Source organism: Meriones unguiculatus, chromosome 4 (genome assembly GCF_030254825.1).
Source record: "Meriones unguiculatus strain TT.TT164.6M chromosome 4, Bangor_MerUng_6.1, whole genome shotgun sequence".
Taxonomy (NCBI): Eukaryota; Metazoa; Chordata; class Mammalia; order Rodentia; family Muridae; genus Meriones; species Meriones unguiculatus.
In genome coordinates, this window is record NC_083352.1 from 93,333,441 (window position 1) to 93,354,887 (window position 21,447).

Consider the following 21,447-nt stretch of genomic DNA (forward strand, 5'->3'; position numbering starts at 1 on the left):
CAATGGTTTCTTGGTCCAATAGCTGAAGGTCCTGCCTGCTTTTCCAGCCAGCCCTCAATACTTTGTGGTGACCTTTGTAGATGTTACAGAGGTTGCCAGTGGCATTTGGTAGGAAAGGTCGCAGATGGTACTCGTCAGCATCCTGTAACACCTAAGACAGCCCATGCAATGAGGACTAAACAGGTGTCAGCCCAGCCAAGGTTAGTGGGCTCCTGACTAGAATCTCTAGGGGTCGTGACCAAACCTGGTCACTTCCAGGTCCTGACCCATCCAGGAGGACAGAGGTTCTCAGTTAGTTTCTGATGTCATCCTTGCTTCTGCCTTCCGGGGACACCTCATTAGAAACCAAGTGCCTTGGGTAAGAGATGCTCAGTTATCCAGAACTGCTCAGAACCAAACAAACTCATAATCACAGCAGAAGCACGCTCACCCCAGCATCTCCTTTGCCTGTGATGGGTTGGCTGTACTTCAATGTAACACTTGTGACAAGGTTGTTTTCTTTTTTTTTTAAATTTTGCAACATTTGCATATTCATGATGGGGTAGTTGGCAGACGGGAGCCACCTCTAAACATGAACTTCATTTATGTTTCACATATACATCCGACATACATAGCCTGAGGTGATTTATTTACGGTGCTGGGTTAGACTCCAGGACTCGGTGTGATTGGCAAGCTGTACCCTTGAGCTTTATGCCCTGTCTATGCATTCTTTTAAATACTTCTGTAGAGGAGCTAAAGTTTGTGGTATCTTGTTGGTTCTCAAAGCATTTTAGATTTTGGAGCATTTGGCATTGGGAATTAAAATATCCCACTCCTGATAGGAAACAGATTCCTTAGGGGTCCCTGGGTCTTCACGTTTGAGACACAGCTTGGCCAACCTGATCTCTTAGGTGCCTTTCCCTCTAGGTGGGGTCTAGCAGTGAATGAGAAAAAGAAAAAAAGGCAGGCTGGCCTGGACCCCTCAAGGCCGAACCCCTGCAAATGACGGCTGTCTGCATTGGGTTCTGAGGAGTCAGAGGCCGAGTTGGAAGGAAAATAAAAATAAACCTTGGCTGAACTCAGTCTGGAAGCTCACAATTTTCCTAGGGCACAGTGAAAGGCTGTGTGTGTGTGTGTGTGTGTGTGTGTGTGTATGTGTAAGAGAGAGGGGGAGGAGAGAGAAAGGGAGAGGGAGAAAGAGAGGAAGAGAGAGAGGCTGCAGGAATGGGGGGGCTCAAACAGCAGGGTCAGAACCTGTCTATTTTGCCTTGGGCTAGAACAAAACCTCAATTCTTGCTTCCCGAAGCAGGAGTCTTTGTCTAGGAAATCCATACCCTTGGGCCTGTGTTTTCTGGCCATTCAGCTTTCTTCCTTTGAACTGAGGCTTGACTTCTTTGTCCCCTGGAAGACCAGACTCTCTCAACTCTCTCTGTCTTCACTCTCTATAATAGGCACCAGGTCTTGCTGACTTAGCCTAAGAATCTGTGACTTTGCCTGCCCCTCCCCTTGTTCAAGCTAGTGACAGCCACGATCTTGATGTCAGAATGGTGCTGTCCACCAGCTGTGGAAGTTGAGCGTGGTATAAGGAAAGGGGAAGACAGAAGCTCATCAGAGACTGGGCTGGTACTGTCATGTAGCATTGTCTTGCTCAGACAAAATCTGGATTCTCAGAATTGTCAAGGAACCAGGCCTTCTGTGTAAGCGAGGCAGCAATGGCACCTGTGAGCAGGTCTGCTTGCAAAGCTTCATAGGAGGATCTAAGTATTCTCCCTCCCCCCCCCCCCCCAAAGAGAATCAACTGCTTTCTTCTCCAAGGACATGCTTCAAAGACATGCAGGGAAGCCCTCTTCCCTCCCACGGGCTGAACTTAGGGAAGGAGTCACAGGAATGGCAGGGAACATAAGTCTCCAGCCCTCCTGTTTTGAGGGATCACCTTCCTCTTGGCCAAGCCCACTCTTGTGAAATGGGGCTGGAGTATTGGCGACATAGAAGGTGAGGTAAACAAACCAGCTACAAGCTGGGCCTCTGAAAATGCTCACCCACTCTGCTCTCTTATTCTAAGCCACACTTTGCACCTATTGCCACCTGTGGGCCTGAACTAAAAAATCCATCAGCAGAGGGCAGTGTTGACCCACCCTGGATGCCCAGCTTGCTTCGCCTTTGGATAAACTACTTAAGGCTTTTTGGAAAGGAGAGATAGGCATCCGACCTGATCTCCGGCCTTCTAGCCAGGAGCTAAGGAAGTGCCTGCATTAAGAGTTCAAAGGTCTTTTGAAATCAACCATTCTCTCTTGGGGGTTGAGGACATAGCTCAGCCTGACATGTGTGAGGTCCTTGGTCCATCCCCAGCACTGAAAAACAAAGATCTCTTTTGAACCTGGTTATGTAATCCTATCTTTGGACTCTCTGGCAAGTGATAGGAGGCTTCCATCTGCCCTACCTGCTACTGGAAGCACCCGGATATTTGGGGATGGGGGTAGGGAAGAGCCTGTCACAGAGAAAGCACTCCTTATTCAGAGGTGCGAAAATCACCCATGCATGCGTGCATGCAGCTTGGCGTGCGGAGAGAGATGGTTCTTCCGTGGAGGTTGGACACAGCAGTTTAGATCTGGGGAATCAGCTACATCTCAAGAAGTGTCCCCAGAGGCTTGAAGGGTTGAGAAGTAAGTCCCTTGGGATAAAGTGGTGGGAACTGTGTTGGGAGGATGGTAGCATCCTCCCAAGGTCACTGCCTTGCCTCCAGGCTATAGAAGGTGGCTCTAGGGCACTGGGGGCTTAGTCTCTGCAGTCATGGAAGACCAGTTGGGAAACACTGGTAAAGGAGGGCAGGTGAGATTATAAATGGGGCAAAGTTGGTGATGGGACACGGTGGAGGTGTCCCGTGGTACATGAAACCTGTCTCTGAACTTGGGGGTGGGGATTGAAGGCTGGGGGGTGTAGCTCAGTTGGTAGAGTGTTCACCTAGCATGCAGGAGGTCCTGGGTTTGACCCTCTGGCAAAGCATAAACTGGATGTGGTTGTGCACACTTGTAATCTTAGTACAAGGGAAGTAGAGGCAGGAGTATTAGGATTTCAAGGTCGTGAGTTCAAAGCCAGCCTGGGCAACAGGAGACCTTGTCTGGAAAAAAAGAAAGGAAATAAAGGAAGGAATGAAGAAAAGGAGAGAGAGAGAGAGAGAGAGAGAGAGAGAGAGAGAGAGAGAAAGTGGGTGGGATTAAAGCCCTTAGGGTTTGGACCTGCAGCTGTAAAGCCCTTAGCACTTTCTGTTTGATAGCCTCCATACTTAGCATCAGGAGGGCCAGATACCAGCTCAGGCATAGAGGAAATGTTTTTTGTTTTTCTGTCTCACTAAACCAAACAGGAGCACAGAACATGGGACCCAGAGCCAATCTCTTGAGCCTGGGGTCCATGGGGGTTTCCTGACTGTCTGGTGTAGTTTTTATTTATTTGTTTATGCATTTATTCAGATAAGAGACCACTCCGCTGACTCAGAAGATGGTTGCCTCTGAGGGCCAACTTGTCATGGCTAAAATTCTCACTGTTGCCCATGCTCCTCATTTTGGGGGAAGGAAGTTATTTTCAAGCAGGAGGCAAGCCCATTTGGAGAAATAAAAAAAAAAAAAAACAGTTATCCTATTCTTCCTTGACATTTCCTAAGGCTCCAAACCACTAAAGAAGGCCCATTCGTTCATGTAATAAGAACAAACTTAGAAAGAATTACCCAAACACTCTTAATAGCAAAGTCCCAACTCCCAGCATGCTTCACTGCCCAGCATGGCTGCTGGGCCCATGGCTGGGGTTGCCTAAGAGAGATGCCTAACATCTCATGGCCCAAGATAGGGCTGGTGGGAGTGGGGAGGGGCTTGCCCCATCCACTGTCTGAGTAACTTTCCCAGACAGACCTCTGCTGACACGGTGAGACTCTGAACAGCTCGGATCCTCCGATTGGCTCCTTCAAAGAAATACCTCTCTCTCACCCCATGCCTACCTCTGTCTGTGATTGGTTCACTTAGATTAGTAATGGGACTTAATGTGTTTCAGGGAGGCTGACGCAAGCCTGTCATGGTGGATGTGGGAGGGATTAACAGCAGCTAGGAACGTGCTTCATGGCACTGAACGTCCTTCTCGAAGGCAGTGGACTTGTATGTAACGTGAGCACGCACGTGCAGGCAAGAGGACAGAGAATGACGTAGGCCCGTCACACGCACACATACATACCCCATCATAGAAACGGACGGAAGGGGGCTGAGGTGTCCAAGGAGCCGGCTCAGGGCGATCTGAAGCCCCAGTGCCAGCTACCTTCAGACCCCAGCAGGAGCGACAGCAGTGTCCCAGTAGTTGCATGCGCCGCAACCTGCCCTTGGCAGCCAATTGGGTAGGGAGGACACGGTTTTGCAAGAGCCACTGCAGGGTACCAGGGAGATGCATGGCAGCTGAAGAGTCAAGGAGAAAACCCAGGATGGGGGAGAGAAAGCCCAGAGGGAGGGGAAGGACCAGGACACAGCAACAGGACAAGAGGCAGGGTGGAGCCGCTCGGGGTCCCGTGGGGAAGGTTCAGCCGTGTGTGTCCGCGTTTACTCAACCTGCGGCCGCCCTCGCTTGGGCACTTGGGGCGGCCACCCCGCCATCCCATGGGGCAGGAGGATCCAGTTAGGAGCTGAAAACCCTGTTGGATCAGAGGGGGAGGGCATTAGTGTCATGGAAGCCAGGCTCCTTAGCGTTCTTGGGGTGATCTGGGTGTGACAGTGGGGTGAACCTGAACTCTTAGCAGTTGGGAGACAGAAGCAGGAGGAGAGCAAGCTCAGACCAGCCTGGGCTCTACAGACTCTGTTTCGAAAAGAAAATCCCAAACAAACAACAGAGCAGAAGAGACAGGAGAGATGTCCCAATGGTTAAAAGTGCTCCTTGCTCTTCCAGAGAACCTGAGTTTGGTTCCCAGCACCCATGTGGGGCAGTTCACAATTGCCTCTAACCCTGCCGGCACCTGCACGTGGGTATAAATACACGCACACGTATGTGTGCACATGCAATAATAGTATAAGCTGTGAGGACAGAGTGTTTGGAGAAGGCGGGGCTGTCTGAAGGGGAAGCAGTAAGAAGGCTCAGGAGATGGAGCTACTCTGGCCGGGAAAGAGACAGTTGGGGTTAAGGGGAAGGGTAGAGTGTTGTGGAGGTTTTGGTTTATGATATGGAAACATGTTTTTGTTCCAAGCCCAGGTGTGGGATATGGGACACAGACTACTTGCCTCGTGCAGTCTCTGGGAGGGGCTCTCTGCCAGTTTGCCTCTGGAGAGGGGGTAAATGCCAGGGCCCAGAGAGAGAAAGGGGGCGCTAAGGAAGAAGAGGGCTGCTGGTGCTTCCCCGCCCCCTCCCCCCTTGCTGTTGTTGGTTGCAGTGTGATGAAAAGAAGTTGGAGATCTCCTGAAATGAGGATTGGACTTGCCCCAAGGAACCCTGTGAGCCTAACCAGCAGGAAGTAGCTAAGAGAGCCACATCCCCTCCCCCTACTAACATTCTTTCTCTACTGCCCTGTGTTAGGGTGTTGGAAGGGACTGGGGAGGAGTAGGGAGAAAGGGGCATAAGAAACATAAATAAGATAGAGTTAAAAAGTAGTGCCAACAGCAGAGGGCAGGGGATGAGGACGGGGCTGGGCTTCAGCGCACTGGTCCTCTTGCTGCACCCGGGGGGGGGGAGGGAGGTTTAAATAATGAGACTCCAGACCACTCTTATGGCTGTTTCCAACCACTTCAAGAGGCTGAGTGAAATCGTCAGGATCCTATCTGTTTTAATTTGTATCTATGAGAATGTCCCCAGTGACTTCTGGGCAGGGTGGTGAGGGTGGTGGTGGTGGCGGTGGCGGCAGCACATCAACACCTATAGTAGCTGGTGAAGGAACCATCGTTCCACTAGGGGGCGCCCTAGACAGGTGTCAGCATCTAGAGCAGGCACTGCTGCATCTGTATTCTTGGAGTCCCCAGAGGGCTTGCTAACCACTGCGCCCTAAGTTCTGAATGCCAGGCTCAGCAGGACTGGGGGGCCATCTGGGAATGCGCACCCCTTTCTTTTGTTTTTGTGGAGAGGAGGTCTCCATGTATAGCCCAAGTTGACCTCAAATGGGCAACCTTCTATCCAGGGGGCAGCGGAATCAAAGCCATGCATTTTGGTCTGGGGAAGACCAGCATCCCCACCCCCACTCAGCCCCTTTCCCCAGGCCAGAACATGACCTACTCATCTGTGTCTTTTTTGCTCTCTTCAATGAAGGCAATGGACTCAGATCTAAGGCGGTTGGTCACTTCATATGTTCTCAGGGTGACTCCAAAGATGTCTTCATGGTACCGGTTGTCATCCTGCAGACACACAGCCAGGGGATGGATCAAATGGCAGGTAAGGGCTTGGAGAGGGACATACAGAGTGATACACGGAAGGACATCTACCCAGAAAGACAAAGGCTGAGCTGAAGGCCCTGAGGTACCTTTTGTCTCTCAGGCTGTGTGTTAGCAGTGCTCAGTCTCTTAGGCTGGGTGACAAAGGACCTGTGGGGTGAGTATTTGGGAAAAAGGATGGCCCCCTTGAGGAAGAAGCATCGAGGCCTGAAGGAAGCCTCTAATTCTCTCTCTCTCCTGAGAGTTCAGATCCCAGCAAAGCTAAATTAAATATGAAACACCCCAGCTGACTGGCACCAGCAGATAGGAAAGGAACAGGAATGTGGCTGTGGGACTGGGGATGTAGCTCAGCGCTACAGCGTTTCCTTGGCATGCACAAGACCCTGGGTTTTTGTCTCCAGCATGGGAGGAAGAAAGCAGGGGTGCGGAAGGGAGAAGTGATGAAACTCCCCTTGGCAGAAGTGAGGGGGAGTTGGTCAGTTAAGAAGAATATTCTTTAAGAGTGACTTTTTTTTTTTTTTTTGGTGGTTGAGAGGAGAGATTCATATTCATCTCAACGGTGATGAGGGCAGTAGCCAGAAACAAGCGAAGCTTGGATGGCAGGGCTCATGGTGTACTCAGTTCTAGTACCTTCGCCCTGAAGCCAGGCTCATGGTGTACTCAGTTCTAGTACCTTCACCCTGAAGCCAGGCCCATGATGTACTCAGTTCTAGCATCCTGCTCCCGCAGCAAATTCTGCATCTGGAGACAGCGATTCATTTCCAGTGGGGGAGGTTGCTCTGCGCTATTCTGCAAAGATCCTGGGAAGCTATACAAGTGTTTCCAGGGGACTGCGACAAAGACACCAAGGGAGTGGCAGGCCCCGCAGCATCCCTCCTGTGCAGCATGCCTTTTTCCTTCCCCCTTGTGCGTGAATGTGTTTGTATCCACGTGGGTACATTCCATGCCTATGGAGGCCAGAGGATGACACTGGCTGTTTCCTTGATCTCCGTTTTAGGCTTTGAGGCAGGGTCTCTCACTGCTTCAGGAATCTCAGGAGCCAGCTTCCGCTGGAAGTTCCCTGCCTTCCACATGTGCTAGGAGCACAGGCAGGCTGTCATGCCCATCTGGAATTTGTGTAAGGGCTGAGGATTTGAACTTAGGTCTTCATGCTTGTACAGCAAGCACTTTACCTACTGGGATCTCTCCACAGCCCCTGGCCAATTTCTAGCAGAAATCTCCTTTTTCCCTTCCTGGGGTTGAGAATGAGGCTCAGAGAAGAGCTTCTAGAAAAACGTTTGGTTACTGATGGGGGCCAGTGAAATGGCTCAGCTGATAAAGGCACATGCCACAAAGCCTGATGATGAGAGTTGGATCCCTAAGACCCACATGATAGAAAAGAACACCCTGCAAGGTGCCCTCTGACCTCCACCTGTGCACTGCGTGTGCACATATGCACGTCCCTCTCCCACTAAAAACCACATGTGCACATATTCATGTCTTTCCTCCACCAAACATTGATTGTTGCTCATTTACGGAAGTGGTAGTGGATGGGGCTGCCTCTGGGATTCAGCTTCCCCTGGGGAGGGCGATCGGTCACATAGTTGGGTCTGCACTGGGGAAACTGTCACAGCCTCACATTAAGAAAGGGGCCTTCCTTTAGGGCAGTCACTCTCCATGTCAGGTGCATGGTTTAGAGATCAAGCATAGTGGCTCCTAGTACCCACCTGCCCTCTTTGGATGAGCCTTGTTTGTTTGTTTGAAGACAGGCTTTCTCTGTGTAGCCCTGGCTGTCCTGAAACTCAACTCTGTAGACCAGGCTGGCCTGGAACTCACAGAGATCCACCTGCCTCTGCCTCCAGAGTGCTGGGATCAAGGGCGGGCACCACCACCTGGCAGATGAGCCTTTTTGTGCAGTGCCAACCGCATACAACCAATCGAACAGGGCTGAGGGGCAACCTGGCTCGGGGTTCAGGAAGCGTTGAGTCAGGACTGCACCTGTACCCCTCCCCACAGGCCCGCCCACTTGTCATGTTCCTATACTGGAACCTACAACTGTATTGACTGTGTGTACCTGCACACCTGGATGTCCATCTTCTCTCTTAACTGTGTCTAGATACGACCCCAGTTGTAAGGGCAGAAAGCGCCCCCTGAATTATGGCACCGCTTGGCTGAGGGGAAAACTTCTGGACCCTGGCTGCCAGCTGTCGCTCACCCTCAGTCTGCTGATGAACACACCAGCATCCTCCTCGGATAGCTTCCCCTGCTGGGTCATTATGCGCTGGATAGCTTTGAGCACGTCGGCGGCCATGGTAACATCCCCACAGACGTAGATGTGACCTCCTTGCTCCTTCAGGGCACGGTACACAGACTCGGCCAGCTGCTCCTGCAGCACATCCTGGACGTATTTCTGCAGAAGAGGAGGGTGGTGAGAAGGGGCCGCTGTGAAAGACTCCTGTGCCACCCCACCCCCCAGGAAGCAGAATGTGATGCCGGGGCTCATGGGTAAGGAGATAGCTTGTGAACCTCAGGGGAATGGGATGAGGGACCAGAAAGAGTCAAACAGGAGAGCAAACTGCAGTGTGTGACTAAGCTGAATCCGGCCTCAGGCAGCTGGAGCTTGGCTCCTGACGACCCCCTGGGGAGCCGAGGAGTGCTCCCTAGACCATCTCCAGGAGGACCAGTCCAGCATGTGTGGTTCAACTTGACTGTCGACCTGATGAAACCCAGAGTCGCCTAGGAGACAGACCTCGGGGTGTGTCCGAAAGGGAGTCTCTAGATTGGGTTGATGAGGGTGGTAAACCCACCCACCCTGTATATGGATGGCACTATTTCAAAGGCTGGGGTTCTCATCTGAATAGAGACAGCAAGCTGAGTACCAGCCTCTGTCCCTCTCTGCCCTCTGACTGCAGTCGTAAATGTGACCATCTGGTTCAGCTTCCTCCTGCCATGCCCTCTGCACCACAGTGAACTTTAGACTAACCCTAACTAACCCTAACCCTAACCCTAACCCAACATTGTTGTGTTCCCCAACAATGAGTCCAAATAAAACCTTCCTGATTTAAGTTGCTTTTGCCAAGTCTTTGTATCACAGCCTTGAGACAAGTGACTGAAACAAAAGGGCCTTAGCTACCAGCTCCTTTCCCCAGGGGGTGGTGGTCACTATTGAGTCAGAGAATACTCAGGGCAAAAAGCCAGGGATGGGGCATGGTAAGGAGCTGCCAGTCTCTATGCCCCACCTTAGCTCCCCAGTAGTTGGCTACTACAGCCATGGTGGAAATTAGGGGCAGGCTAGAAGCTCGCTCTGGGCACAGAGGTACTCCACTGCAGAACTTGTTTAATGGCCCAGAAACTCCTCCTGTGTGAGGCTGGCGTTCAGTCAGTAGATGCTGCTTGATGACCAGTCACCACAGAGCCACTGTCCACATCCTCTGACTGCCCCTTCTCCCCATGCCATAGGTCCTAGCGTGGTCCCTGGTCCCTGTTTATTCAGACTGGTGCTGTCTCTTGTGGTTTGTAAAATGAATATATTTTGAGCTTCTCTTTTAACTTTAACTTATTAATTAATCTTCTTTGAAACTCGTATTAATGGTTTAGCTCACACTTATTCTGCTTTAGCTTTTTGAGTGCTGGGATTATAGGTGTGGGTTGCCATGCTCAGCTAGGCTCTATTTAAGAGTTTTTTTTTAAAGATTTATTTATTTGTTATGTATACAGTGTTCTGTTCACTTGCATGCCTGAAGGCTAGAAGAGGACATCAGATCTCATTATAGATGGTTGTGAGCCACCATGTGGTTGCTGGGAATTGAACTCAGGACCTTTGGAAGAGCAGACAGTGCTCTTAACCTCTGAGCCATCTCTCTAGCTCTAAAAGTTTTTTTTTAAAATATGGACAGCACAGAATGTACCACATTAAAGTATACAATCCACTTATAATCCCAGCATTTGGGAGGCAGAGGCAAGAAGATTGCAAATTCTAGACAAGGATGGGCCAGCCTGGGCTACATAGCAAGATCATATAATGTAGCTGTTAAATATTTTCAAGGGACTCAGTTCTCACCAGACCTTCTGGGTACAAAGCAGATTGGGGGGAGGGGAACACACACTCAAAAGTTGGGTGTCTTATTTTCCTTTCTGTTTTGAGAAAACACTCTGATGAAAGCAACTTAGGGGAGGGAGGGTTGGTCATTTTTAGATCTGGTCCACCATCATGGGGATATGAGTGGCAGGAAGGTGAAGCAGTGTGTCACATCCACTCTCAAGGGCAGAGAGGAATGGATGCAGGAAACTCAGCACTCAGCCCAGTCCTGGCTGTCAGTCACTCCAGAGTCCCGCCCACGAAATGGAGCTACATACATTCAGGGTGAGCCCTCCCACTTTGATTAACCCAAATCCTAATCCAGACAGTCTTCCTCAAGCCCCTCTTGCTGGGTGGGGAGAGAAAGAGAGAAGGAGAGAGGGAGAAAGAGAGAGAGAGAGAGAGAGAGAGAGAGAGAGAGAGAGAGAGAGAGGTGATATGCACTAGCATAGCCATGCTCACACACTGTGTGGGGCTGGGCTGGGTTACCTTTGGCCTGTCGGGTTCCCGGGAGTAGGCAGTGTACAGCTCTCTGAAGACGCCCTTGTTCTTGGCCTGCAGGGTCTCCTCTCTGTAGATGTGATCTATCTTGGATTGTCGACACCCGAAGACCAGGACCATGGGGCAGGGTTTCATTCCTGGGGACCAAGAAGACCCCATGTCACTTGGGCTCTGATGCCCAAGTGGGTGGTGGCTGAGCTAAAGGAACTGGGGTGCCAGGCCCTCAGAGCATGCATGAGGAAAGCTCACATACATGGGGCAGGCCGTTAAACACACAGGTACGCCCACACATTCGCATCTATGCACACAGATAGGCACAGCCTTCGGAGAACAGGGGCCATTCCTTCCCTGGCCTCACTCCACTCAGATGCCTAACCCTGACTCTTTAGCAGCCTGCTATTAGAAAATGTTCAGAGTCCAGACTGGAAACTGATGGCCTGGGTCCGAGTCCCAGCTCTGTATGACCCTGAGCAAGCTACCTCTCTCTCAGAGCCTCAGTTTCTCCATTTGAAAATGGAAGCACAGCTGCTATCCCTCAGGATGGAAGGGAAAGGATGATTCCAGGGTTCCTCTGGGGATGAATGAAAACCTCATTTAAAGTAGCATAGCATTTTCTAGAATGCCTGTATATCTTCCTTCATACCTTTAGTTACCCCTCCACCTACAACAAACGATACAATGTGAACTCTCTAAAATAATTGCTATACTGCCCTGTTTAGGAGGAAACGTCTGTATGTGCTCATCACAGACTATGTTTTTCTTCAAATGTTTGATGTGCAGTTGGGGAATCCAATTGAGAACGCTGTGTGGGCCAATGGTAATATCGCCAACCACCTCTTGGGGTCACTGTTCTATCAGGAACACAGCTCTGTGTGGGACATTTTTATGTTTACATCTATTTATTTATCTATCTGTCTGTCTGTCTATTTATCGATCTATCATCTATCTGTCTATTATCTATCTGCCTATCATCTATGTATCTATCAATCTATCATCTAATTATCATCTATCTTTCTATCATTATCTATATCTATCATTTATCATGTATCATCTCTGTATGTATGTATATCTATCATCTATGTATCTATCATCCATCTATTATCTATTTTTCTATCTATCTTCAATAAATCATCTATCTATCATGTTGTGTATCATCTATGCATCTATCATCCATCCATTATCTATCTATCTATTTATCTATCTAAATTAATACTTGCTGGCCCAGAACTATGTTGATCAGGCTGGCCTGGAAGTCACAGGGATCCATTTGCCTCTGAGTCCTGAGGTTAAGACATGAGCTAGCACACGTGGTCTAGCTTTTAATTTGGATTTGTGTTGTCCTTCTGTCTTGTACTGTTGGACTCCTTGTTTGTATGATGAGGCTGAAGCTAGGGACCTTTCCCTCCTTCTCCCAAACCTGAACCTCATCTCACACATCAAGGCCTGTTCTTGGGACAGTTCACAAGGCAGTCTCACATGCACAAATCCATTTGATAAGGACGTGTGCTTATCCTTGGTGAAATACTGGGCTTTTAGAACAAGTCTTAACTCAAGAAGATGTCCTCTGAAGATGAGACTTCAGGTCCCTGGGACAGGCTGTGTAGCCGGTCTGCTTGGGTGGGCTGATCATACAGCACCTGTGGCTACATCAGTACATCAGCCTCTCCTCTTCCTTCCCCAGGCAGTGAGGTGGAGCAGGGCCCCTCCATCTTCCTCTGTGTCAGAGGTCAGTGGCCTCTGGACCATATGTACCTTTGTGTTGGATGTCAAATTGTCGCTGTTGCCAGAAGCTTCGGAAGGGCGCGATGCCGGTGCCTGGGCCAACCAGGATGCAAGGGACCTGGGGGTTTCGAGGCAGGTGGAAGCTAGGAGCACTGGACAAAGAAGAGACAAAAGCTTTGCCATGTGTCGCTCCAACCTCCATGATGGAGCCCAGGGTAGCCCACGTAGCCACATTTGAGAGACTAGTGGGACCATGGGCTTCCTTTCAGAGTGATGAGAATTCACAGATTAGAGGGATTAAAAAAGTAAGGATGTTGGAGTTTGGCTCTTTTTCCAGTCCCTACCACTTATCTCCAGGCTAAGTCCCACAGACAATAAGGCCCAGCTAACGTGGATTTTCTGTGAGCTCTGGGGATGGGGGGGGGGCTCTGGTGGGGAGCTACTGTGCGCACTGTGGGGCTTCAAGTGCCACCCTGGGCTCCTACTAGCAACTTGTTGAATCCCCAGTACCCACTTTATTTTTTGACCCAGGGTTTTTCACCGGTCCAGGAGCTCGCTGGTTCACCTGAGCTAGCTAGCAGTGAGGTCTGCAGATCCATCCATCTCTGCCTCCCCAACCCATCACTGGGGTTACAGACATGAGTCACCCCACCTGACTCTTGCCTGGATTTTAAGAGGGCACTGGGGATTCCACTTCAGATCCTCACATTTGCGCACCTGCCCCACTGAGCCGTCGCCCTAGCCCCTGATTTTAACTCTCTGTTCCACTCTTGAGAACCGGCCTCTTGTCATCCATGAAGTCTTTAATGGGGGGGGGGAGGGGAGCAGACACCAGTGCCTCAGTGAGTTATGTGAAGGGGAAAGGGGAGAACTGACTTGATGAGGCTGTCCTATGACCTCCGTGTGTGCGCTCACATTTACATACCACACACACACACACACACACACACACACACACACAGATAAATAAAAATGAAAAAAAAAAGTCAACCTGGTACGTCTTCCTGCCTACCACCTTAACGGCATCTGATGTCTGAAGAGGTTTTGGGTTGTTACATCTTTAAGGATAGAATGCTCACTGGTCTGTACAGCCTGGGAAGGTTTTGTACAAGTGTGTCCCTGGATCCCGTCTCCCTAACAACTCAGATCGATTCAGGAGAGCGGTGTTAACCCTTCCTCACCTGCTGTCTAGCTAGAGCCCTTCAGGCTGGTCCTGCACACACTCCAATGCATGGCGTCAACGCGTTGATGGGGGACATGCACCTCTCCTCACCAGCCACTCACCCTCTCACGAAGCAGGGGACTACGTCATCAGCCTGTATTCGGTTGAGCCAGGAGGAGCACACCCCGTGGTGGATCGGTCCTTCCCCATCTAACAGAATGAGTAAATGGCCTATCTCATCATGCCAGTCATTGGCTCCCTTTTCCAGCCCCAGCCCCACCCTCACCCCCCAGTGAAATGCCTCCCAGCTCAACACCAAGCCCTGTGCTTTGGAGTTCCAGCTCTGGATCCCTACCTCGGAAGAGGAAGTGGGGTCAGCACAACCAGAGTGAGCAAGGTTGGCACATGCTCAGAATCTGGATGGCTCTGGTTGTGACTACTCAGACCCGGTCCGCTTGAGGGCCCTGGGGAGGAGCTCTGAATGGCTTGTCCACCTCAGTTTCAGAGCCTCTAAGCACTGCACACTTCCATTACTCGATCATAAGGGAGCACGCTGTAGCGGTCCTTGTGTTATTTAGCTCCAGCTAAATCTGTTTGATGCCCCTGCTAGCGCTGCACAGTAGGGCAGGCAGGGTGGGGGCGGCCTGTTCTTGGTGCCACTTGGGGTCGGAGAGGATGGAGCGAATCAGAGCAGGTTCTTGTCCTGCAAGGACCTGATCCCCAGGCGGTTCAGGGAGAGACCTCCAGACACCCTGAGGGGAAAATGCAGACCCAAGGTTCTCCCAGCCGGCACTTCCCTGGATGCGCACCTCTGGTGTGGTAGGAGACAATGGCCACGGTGAGGTGCACCTCGTCGGGGTACATGTCAGGAGAGGAGCTGATAGAATAGTAACGGGGCTGCAGCAGCGACAGCTGTGTGAGGAGAAGCGTGGCCGGCATCTGGATGGACGGGAATTCCTCCAGCACCTCCACCATTGTGGGGTTCTTACCCCATTTCCACTCCTCGTATTCCTGCAGCCCCTGAGGCAAGAAAGAAGAGAGAGGGGCTTCAGTCCAGGTCTCAGATTACTGGTGGGGCCTGGAGGGGATCCAGGGAAGAGGTGAACCAACCCAAGGATGTCCAGAACCACCAGTGGGGTCATGCGGCTCTGGCTTTGAAGCAGATGGACTTCTAATGGTTGTGCTTCAAGTGTGAACTGTCTCCCACAGGCTCATGTGTTCGCATACTTGATTCTCAGTGGGTAGTGCTGCTTTGGGAGGCTGTGGAGTCTTTAGAAGGCGGGGCCTAGTGGGAGGAAGTGTGTCATTGGGGGTGGGCCATGAGGTTTTATAGTCCAGTCCTACTTCCTGTTCACTCTCTGCTTCCTGACTACTGCTGCTGTGTGACCCACTGCTTCTTGTGACTGCGGCCAAACCTGCTCTGCCATGATGGCTGCACCCTGTGAACTGTAAGCCCAAGAATGCCTTTCTTGCCTTAAGTTGCCTCTTACTGGGCATTGGGTCACAGAGATGGCCGTAGGTATCCTGAAGTACCCAAGGTTGGTTAATTTGCTCAATAGAAAGCTATCATTCCTGGCTGGCAGGTTCATGATTGGGGCACCAGCAGATCTGGTGTCTGGGGTGGGGGCACCTACTGTGCATAGGTGGTGCCAGCTACGTGTCCCAACATGGCAGAAGGGGGAGGCAGTTTTTCTGATTTATTTTTATAAAAAATATTCATCCAATCTATGAGGTCAGAGCCCTTGACTCAACTGCTTTGCAAAAGCCCCCCCTTCCTTCTTTCTTTCCTTCCTTCCTTCCTTTCCTTGTCCTCTTCCTTCTTTCTTCCTCCCCTCCTTCTTCTTCCTTCCTTTATTCCTTTGCATCCCTCCTCTCTCTCTGCCCCCTCCAGTTGTGCCAGTCCTAGTGATCAAATTCAGAGAGCCTTGTGCGCACTCCAGCCTCCAACCATCAAGCTGTATTCCCAGCCCAGTCCCTACCCCTTAATGCCATCTCCTTGTTAAGTGACACATCAAACCTAACTGAGGGAGTTTAATTTTGCTGTGAGAACTCTAGGGGTCATAGACATTCACCCTGTAGCAGCTATTTATCATCCCATTTCTCAGATGAGGCCACTGAAGAGTCCTGGTAAGCTGGGACTAGGCTGTGCATCTGAGCTAGGAAGGTAGCTTTTAGCTAGCATGCCAGTCCTTGACTGCCACATACACATTTTGTGTCTTGGGAGCAGGGGCAGGTTGCCTGCTCTTTGATCACTTCTCCCTGGCTACTCAGCCTTGCCAGGCCACAGAGGGAGAGGATCCAGGCAGTCCTGATGAGACTTGATAAGCTATGGTCAGATGGTAAGGGAGGAGGACTCCCCCTTTCAGTGGACTAGGGGAAGGGTATAGGAAGGAAGAGAGATGAAGGGTGTGAATGGGAGGAGATGAGGGAAAAAATAAAAATTCTAAAAACTAAAAATAAAAATTATAAAAAGGAGAAAAGCATCTAAGAAAATAATTTTTACATGTAAAAAATCACTTTAAATTATTTATGTGTATGTATCTGTGTTTGTGTCTCTATGTGTACATGTGTGTGGGTGCTTGCAGAGGCAAGAAGAGTGCATCAGATTCCCTGGAGCTGGAATTAATAGGCAGTTTTGATTACAGGTTGGAATTACAGGTTGTGAGTGGATGCTGAGAACTGAAGACAGTCTTTTTGAGAAGAGCAAGTTCTCTTAACTGCTGAGCCATCTCTCCAGCCCTGATAATGGTATTTTTAAAGGAATCTATTTCAGATGCAGAGCCTCAGTGGCCTGCAGTTGCTGGAGGCTCCATTACTGACTTTCTCTTGCTGCTGTGTCTGAATATACAACCAGAAGCGACCTAAAGGAAGGCGGCTTTGTTTTGGTTTATGATTCAAGGGGGTGCTGCCAATCATGGTGGACAAGTGGCTTCAGGAACACGAGGCGGCCATCCCCCTGCACAGCAGGAGTGAAGTGGAGAATGAACAGCGATGTGTGGCTGCTATGAGACCTCAAGGCCTAGCCCTAATGACCCACCTTCTTCCAGGGAGGCCCTGCCCATTAAGAGTTCCATGACCTTCTCAAACAGTGCCACCAGTGGGGGACCAAGTGCAGGAGCTTTGGGGGGACCCTGCACATTCAAAGATTTATTTTTATTATTTTAAATTATGCAGTGTGTGTGTGTGTGTGTGTGTGTGTGTGTATGTGTGTGTGTGAATGTCTACATGTGAGAATGTCCACTTGTGTGCAGGTGCCAGCAGAGGCTAGAGGTCCAGATCCTCTGGAGCGGAGTTAACAGTTGTGAGCAGTCTGATGTGAGTGCTGGGAACCAAACTTGGGTCTGCAGAAGAGCAGTAAGTTCTCCTAACTGCTGAGCAAACTCTCCAGCCTATTATTTCACATTCAGAACACAACAGAGGTCTCATGAGCAAGAGCCTCCAGTTGGAGGACTCAGAATAAGCATTCACTTATACCGGACCTCCTCCTGCCGGTGACATCTACCTGAAACTGACTTCAGGCAGCTGTGCTGCTGCTGGGCGTCAATTCCTTCAGGGTGGTCAAGCTCCTGGTATGTGTCAAGGTGACCCCTTCTAGGGAACCATGACTTTGGCTCTAGGATCCCCCAAGGACCTTGGCCATTTTTTCGGAAATCACATTGCAAGCTGGGACACTTCCATCTGACCTCCCTCCCTCTCTTTTTCTCTGGGGTCAGCTTTGCTTTGTAGTCTGACTATTCCCTCCCACGCCCATTTTCTCTCTTACAGGTGTTTTGGACAACAATAGAAGTAATAATAATAATAATAACAACAAATAAATCCCACTCATTTATCTTGTCTTGGAGATGTTGTGCCTTTAGGAAGAAATGGAGTTTATATGAAACTTCTTCTGAAAGAATACTATGCAAAATGTTCCTTCCCCATACTCAGCCCACCCCCAATAATCACACGTCTCTAGCATATTCTAAAAGTTAAGAAGTCCCACTAAGCTTGGGATGTGATGCCGGCCTCTCATGCCATCTGTCTCCAGCTCCCCACTTCAGAGTCCTAGCTGCCGTCTGGTGTTTATTTTCACATTTCTTGATAATATGCACTTGCTAATGAGCCTCTCCCTTGCTACCTAACACCCAGTCCCCCTTCTTAGATAGCAAAGGAAGCGGCCTCTGATGGGAGCGTGCTTCCCGCAAAGGAGACCTCCCCCTCACTGGGAAAGGCTGTGCTGGGCTGTCCTCCTGGGTAGGTGTCTTCATTGTTTAAGTGATATTAATTTTCTTAAATTTAGATTTACTTATTTTATGTGTTAATGTTTTCATGAATGCATGTATGTATACAATGAGTTTGCATGGTGATTCCAGAGGTCAAAAGAGGTCCCCTGGTTCCCTGAAACTAGAGTCGTGAACTGCCGTGTGGGTTCTGGGGATAAAACCTTGGCCCTCTGGTCCTTTGCAAGAGCAGCCAGTACAGTAGCTGGGCGTGGTGATGCATGCTTATAATCCCAGCACTCAGGGAGGCAGAGGCAGTCAGATAGCTGTGAGTTCAAAGCCAGGTTGGTCTACAAAGTGAGTCCAGGACAGCTGAGGCTACACAGACAGAGAAACCAAAAAAAAAAAAAAAAAAGCAGCCAGTGCTGTAAAGCACTGAGACATCTTTCCAGCCTACATTTTTTTGTGTGTGTGCATAGGTGTGTGTGTGTGTGAATGTGTGTGTGTGTGAATGTGTGTGTTTGCACATGAAAGTGGAGGTTAGAGGACAATTGTCAGGAGTAGGTTTTCCTTCCACCATGTGGATCCTGGGGACTAAACAGAACTAGGTTGTTGGACTTGTGAGCAGGTACCTTTACACACGAAGCCATCTTGCCTTTAAAAAAAATGTTTAAAGACAGTGTCTCATGCATGTCAGGCTGGCATAAAACTCTCAGTGTAGCTAAAGGTGACTTTGATCTCCTGATCCTTCTGCCTCCATGTCCTAAGTGCTGAGATAATAGGCATGCAGCACCAAATCTAGTTTATGTGGTCCTGGGGATTGAACCCAGGGCTTCCCAGGGCTGTACCCTAGATGCCCTGCTGAGCAAGGCTGGGCAGTAGCTTGGGCAGGCACCTTCATGGTGTCTAGGCAAGGGTGGTGGTGAAGCTGTTGGGTTCATTTAATCACCATAGGTCTCTTATTTAGCAGTCTTTTTTTTTGTACAAGAAACCACCATTGTCACCACTACCAGAACTGATCCTGTCCGTAAACCCACCAGGAGGGTCTCTGCTTCCCTTTCTTTCTTGTATGGGTTAAGATGATGCTGAAAAGCGCTCCAAATAACAAAGGAAGGTGGTAAGAGTTATTATAGCGATGCCTGTGGTAGGCAGCTGCTGAGTTTCAAGAGGAGCTGCTCTCCATATGCCGAGCTTTAGAGCCTGGGAGACAGATGGGACAAGCCAATATGGTGGCCATATGCAAATGAGGACATGCCCCCTGCCCAAGCCTGCAAACGGTTGGTGCAAACGGTTGGAAGAGCATTTTCATTGCTTCCTGAAGCCCAGGCGCTGCAGGGCTCCCCAGACCCACCTTGCTGAGGACCAGCAGCCGCTGCTTCTCTTTCTCACTGGTGGCCAGGGAGGCGAACTGCTGCAGCTGCAGGGGAGTGGGTGGCGTGGTGATGTCCAGGTAGTACTTGAAGGCCTGGAAGATGGTGCAGGGTGGGAGGCGAGGCTCATCCTTCCAATTACTGATGACACCTGGGGAAGCACAGAGGGGGTGAGGCTCCGGTCACTTAGTCCTCACCACAGGCATCTCTCCAGGTGTGGAAAAGGGAGCACAGAGAGGCCTAGGAATCTGTCCAAGGCCACATAGCTTTCATGTGTGAAGGCAGGCATTCTGGCCTTACACCTTGTCCAAACTATGCTGTACCCTGGCTGTCTCCAGGTCCATGGCTTCTGCATTTAGTGCATTGAAATGAAAGCCATGAAGGAGAAAGCAATCGTCTGTACTGAACTGTATAGACATTTTTTTTCCTTGCCACCATCCCTAAAAACTATAGTGGAGCTAACATACAGCATTTGCGTTACATTGGGTAAGCCTTCTAGAAAGGGTTTAAAGTACAAAGGATTCACATAAGTGGTATGTAAGTATGACAGTGTGTGTAAGTGCTCTGTGAATACAGTGCCTTATCTCTAAGGGTCTTAGGCATGTTTGGATTCTGCTATCTTTTAGGAGGTCCTGGAATCCTCCCTCTATGGAGGAGAAAGGCTATTCTGCCTCCATGTCCCTTCCAGCCATGAGCCCCTGTCCCACCATCAATTCAAGACGCGATGGAAATTCTGGTCTAACACAGAGAACTATGTGGGGTTGGGTTCACTAAGGGAGGCATGCCTCCTTCCAAGAGGATTTGCAGGAAGGCCTTGACAGAAGGCATGCCATTTTCATGTTCTAGTGTGCTCCCCTGTAAAGGTGATAGTTCATGGCATCACAGGCTGTCAGGCATGGCCACCACAGTTACTTGTCCTGGAGGCTGGAACCATATCTATGAGGTAAAGGAGAAGCTTGGAGACCCACTGGCTTTGGAGGTTCTTCGAACCAGGTATGGTGGTTTGCGTATGCTGTCCTAGCACTCGGGAGGCTGAGGTAGCCAACTGAGAGTTGGAAGTCAGCCTATTCTACATAGAAAGTAAGAAGGAGGAGGAAGGGAAAGAGGAAGAGGAGGAAGGAAGAAAGGAAGGATGGAAAGGAGGGAGGAAGTGAAGGGAGGAAATGGAAAGAGAGAAGGAAGTGAAGGAGGCTGCTGAAGACATAGTCATTGGCTGGAGTGAGGTAGGAAGCCGGCACGGACAGGCCGCCCTTGCCCCGGCAGCTGCTCTGCCCGCCTGGCTCTGAGACCCTCCCAGCCCTTCTAGCAGGTGCCGCTGGGAGCCTCACCCAGAGCCGTGTTCCTCTCCTCTAGCATCTCCACCTTCACCATGTGGTTGGCAGGAGGTGCATCCTCCAGTCGCTCTATGAGGGCATTCACGAGGTCCTCGTGGTTGCCAGGGAAGACACCCAGGTGGTCCCCTGGCTGGTACTGCAGCTCTTGATTCCCGTTGGTATGGAGACGTACAAAGATGGTTGACCGGCTGCAGGGAACACGGGGATCGTGGGACAGAGACCACCACCCTGGCCCTGATTTGCCCTTGGTCCGTCTCTGTTGTCTGTGGATCCCCTCCTTCCAAGCTCCCTGGCTTTGACATGGTGAGGTGCTGGCCTCACCCTCACCCCACAGCTTTTGCCAGGCTTGCTGGTCAGCTCCCCATCACAGAGCCAACAGCCAGGTCCTGGACCGGGGTATCACATATGTGATGGCTCACCTCTATCTCCACTCCCTTCTTGGGGTGAGCCCCCAAGCTCTCATGGCCTCTCTGGGGTTCCCAGCTCAGTTTTCCATGCTGGTCCCTTCTCATTCCCCAAGCCCTGAGTGCTGCCACAAACTGCTATTTTGTCTGAGATGTATCTGCTCCCATAGCTTTCTGCTTATACCTCTTCCCTCCATTCCAATAGCATCTTTCTTTCTGTGGCTGGTGATATATTCTAGGATAATAGGAACACTGTGACACAGGACATTTGTCCATTTTGGCTATGCTTCCTCCTGCCCCATGACAGTGGCTGGCACATAGTATGTCCCAAGTCCT

At 50.3% G+C, this 21,447-nt stretch overlaps 1 protein-coding gene and 1 long non-coding RNA gene across 5 annotated transcripts in view; one reads left to right on the forward strand and one right to left on the reverse strand.

Annotated features, from left to right (window-relative positions):
* Positions 1-491: 491 nt before the first annotated feature.
* The window catches only part of Nos1 (nitric oxide synthase 1), a 174,168-nt gene continuing 153,212 nt past the window's right edge, over positions 492-21,447 (reverse strand). For all 4 annotated transcript variants that reach the window (XM_060382531.1, XM_060382530.1, XM_021642746.2 and 1 more), the window contains 9 exons: positions 20,702-20,895; positions 19,355-19,524; positions 14,614-14,824; positions 13,927-14,014; positions 12,673-12,794; positions 10,909-11,057; positions 8,557-8,751; positions 6,208-6,326; positions 492-4,645 (listed from right to left, as the gene is read on the reverse strand). In XM_060382531.1, the coding sequence (XP_060238514.1) occupies positions 4,630-4,645; positions 6,208-6,326; positions 8,557-8,751; positions 10,909-11,057; positions 12,673-12,794; positions 13,927-14,014; positions 14,614-14,824; positions 19,355-19,524; positions 20,702-20,895 (1,264 nt within the window). In that variant the 3' untranslated portion in view covers positions 492-4,629. The remainder of the gene's footprint in view (positions 4,646-6,207; positions 6,327-8,556; positions 8,752-10,908; positions 11,058-12,672; positions 12,795-13,926; positions 14,015-14,613; positions 14,825-19,354; positions 19,525-20,701; positions 20,896-21,447) is intronic.
* On the forward strand, positions 2,509-8,594 carry LOC132653702 (uncharacterized). Its single transcript, XR_009591502.1, has 3 exons — positions 2,509-2,642; positions 6,241-6,363; positions 8,458-8,594. It is a non-coding gene; the product is annotated as an uncharacterized LOC132653702 (long non-coding RNA).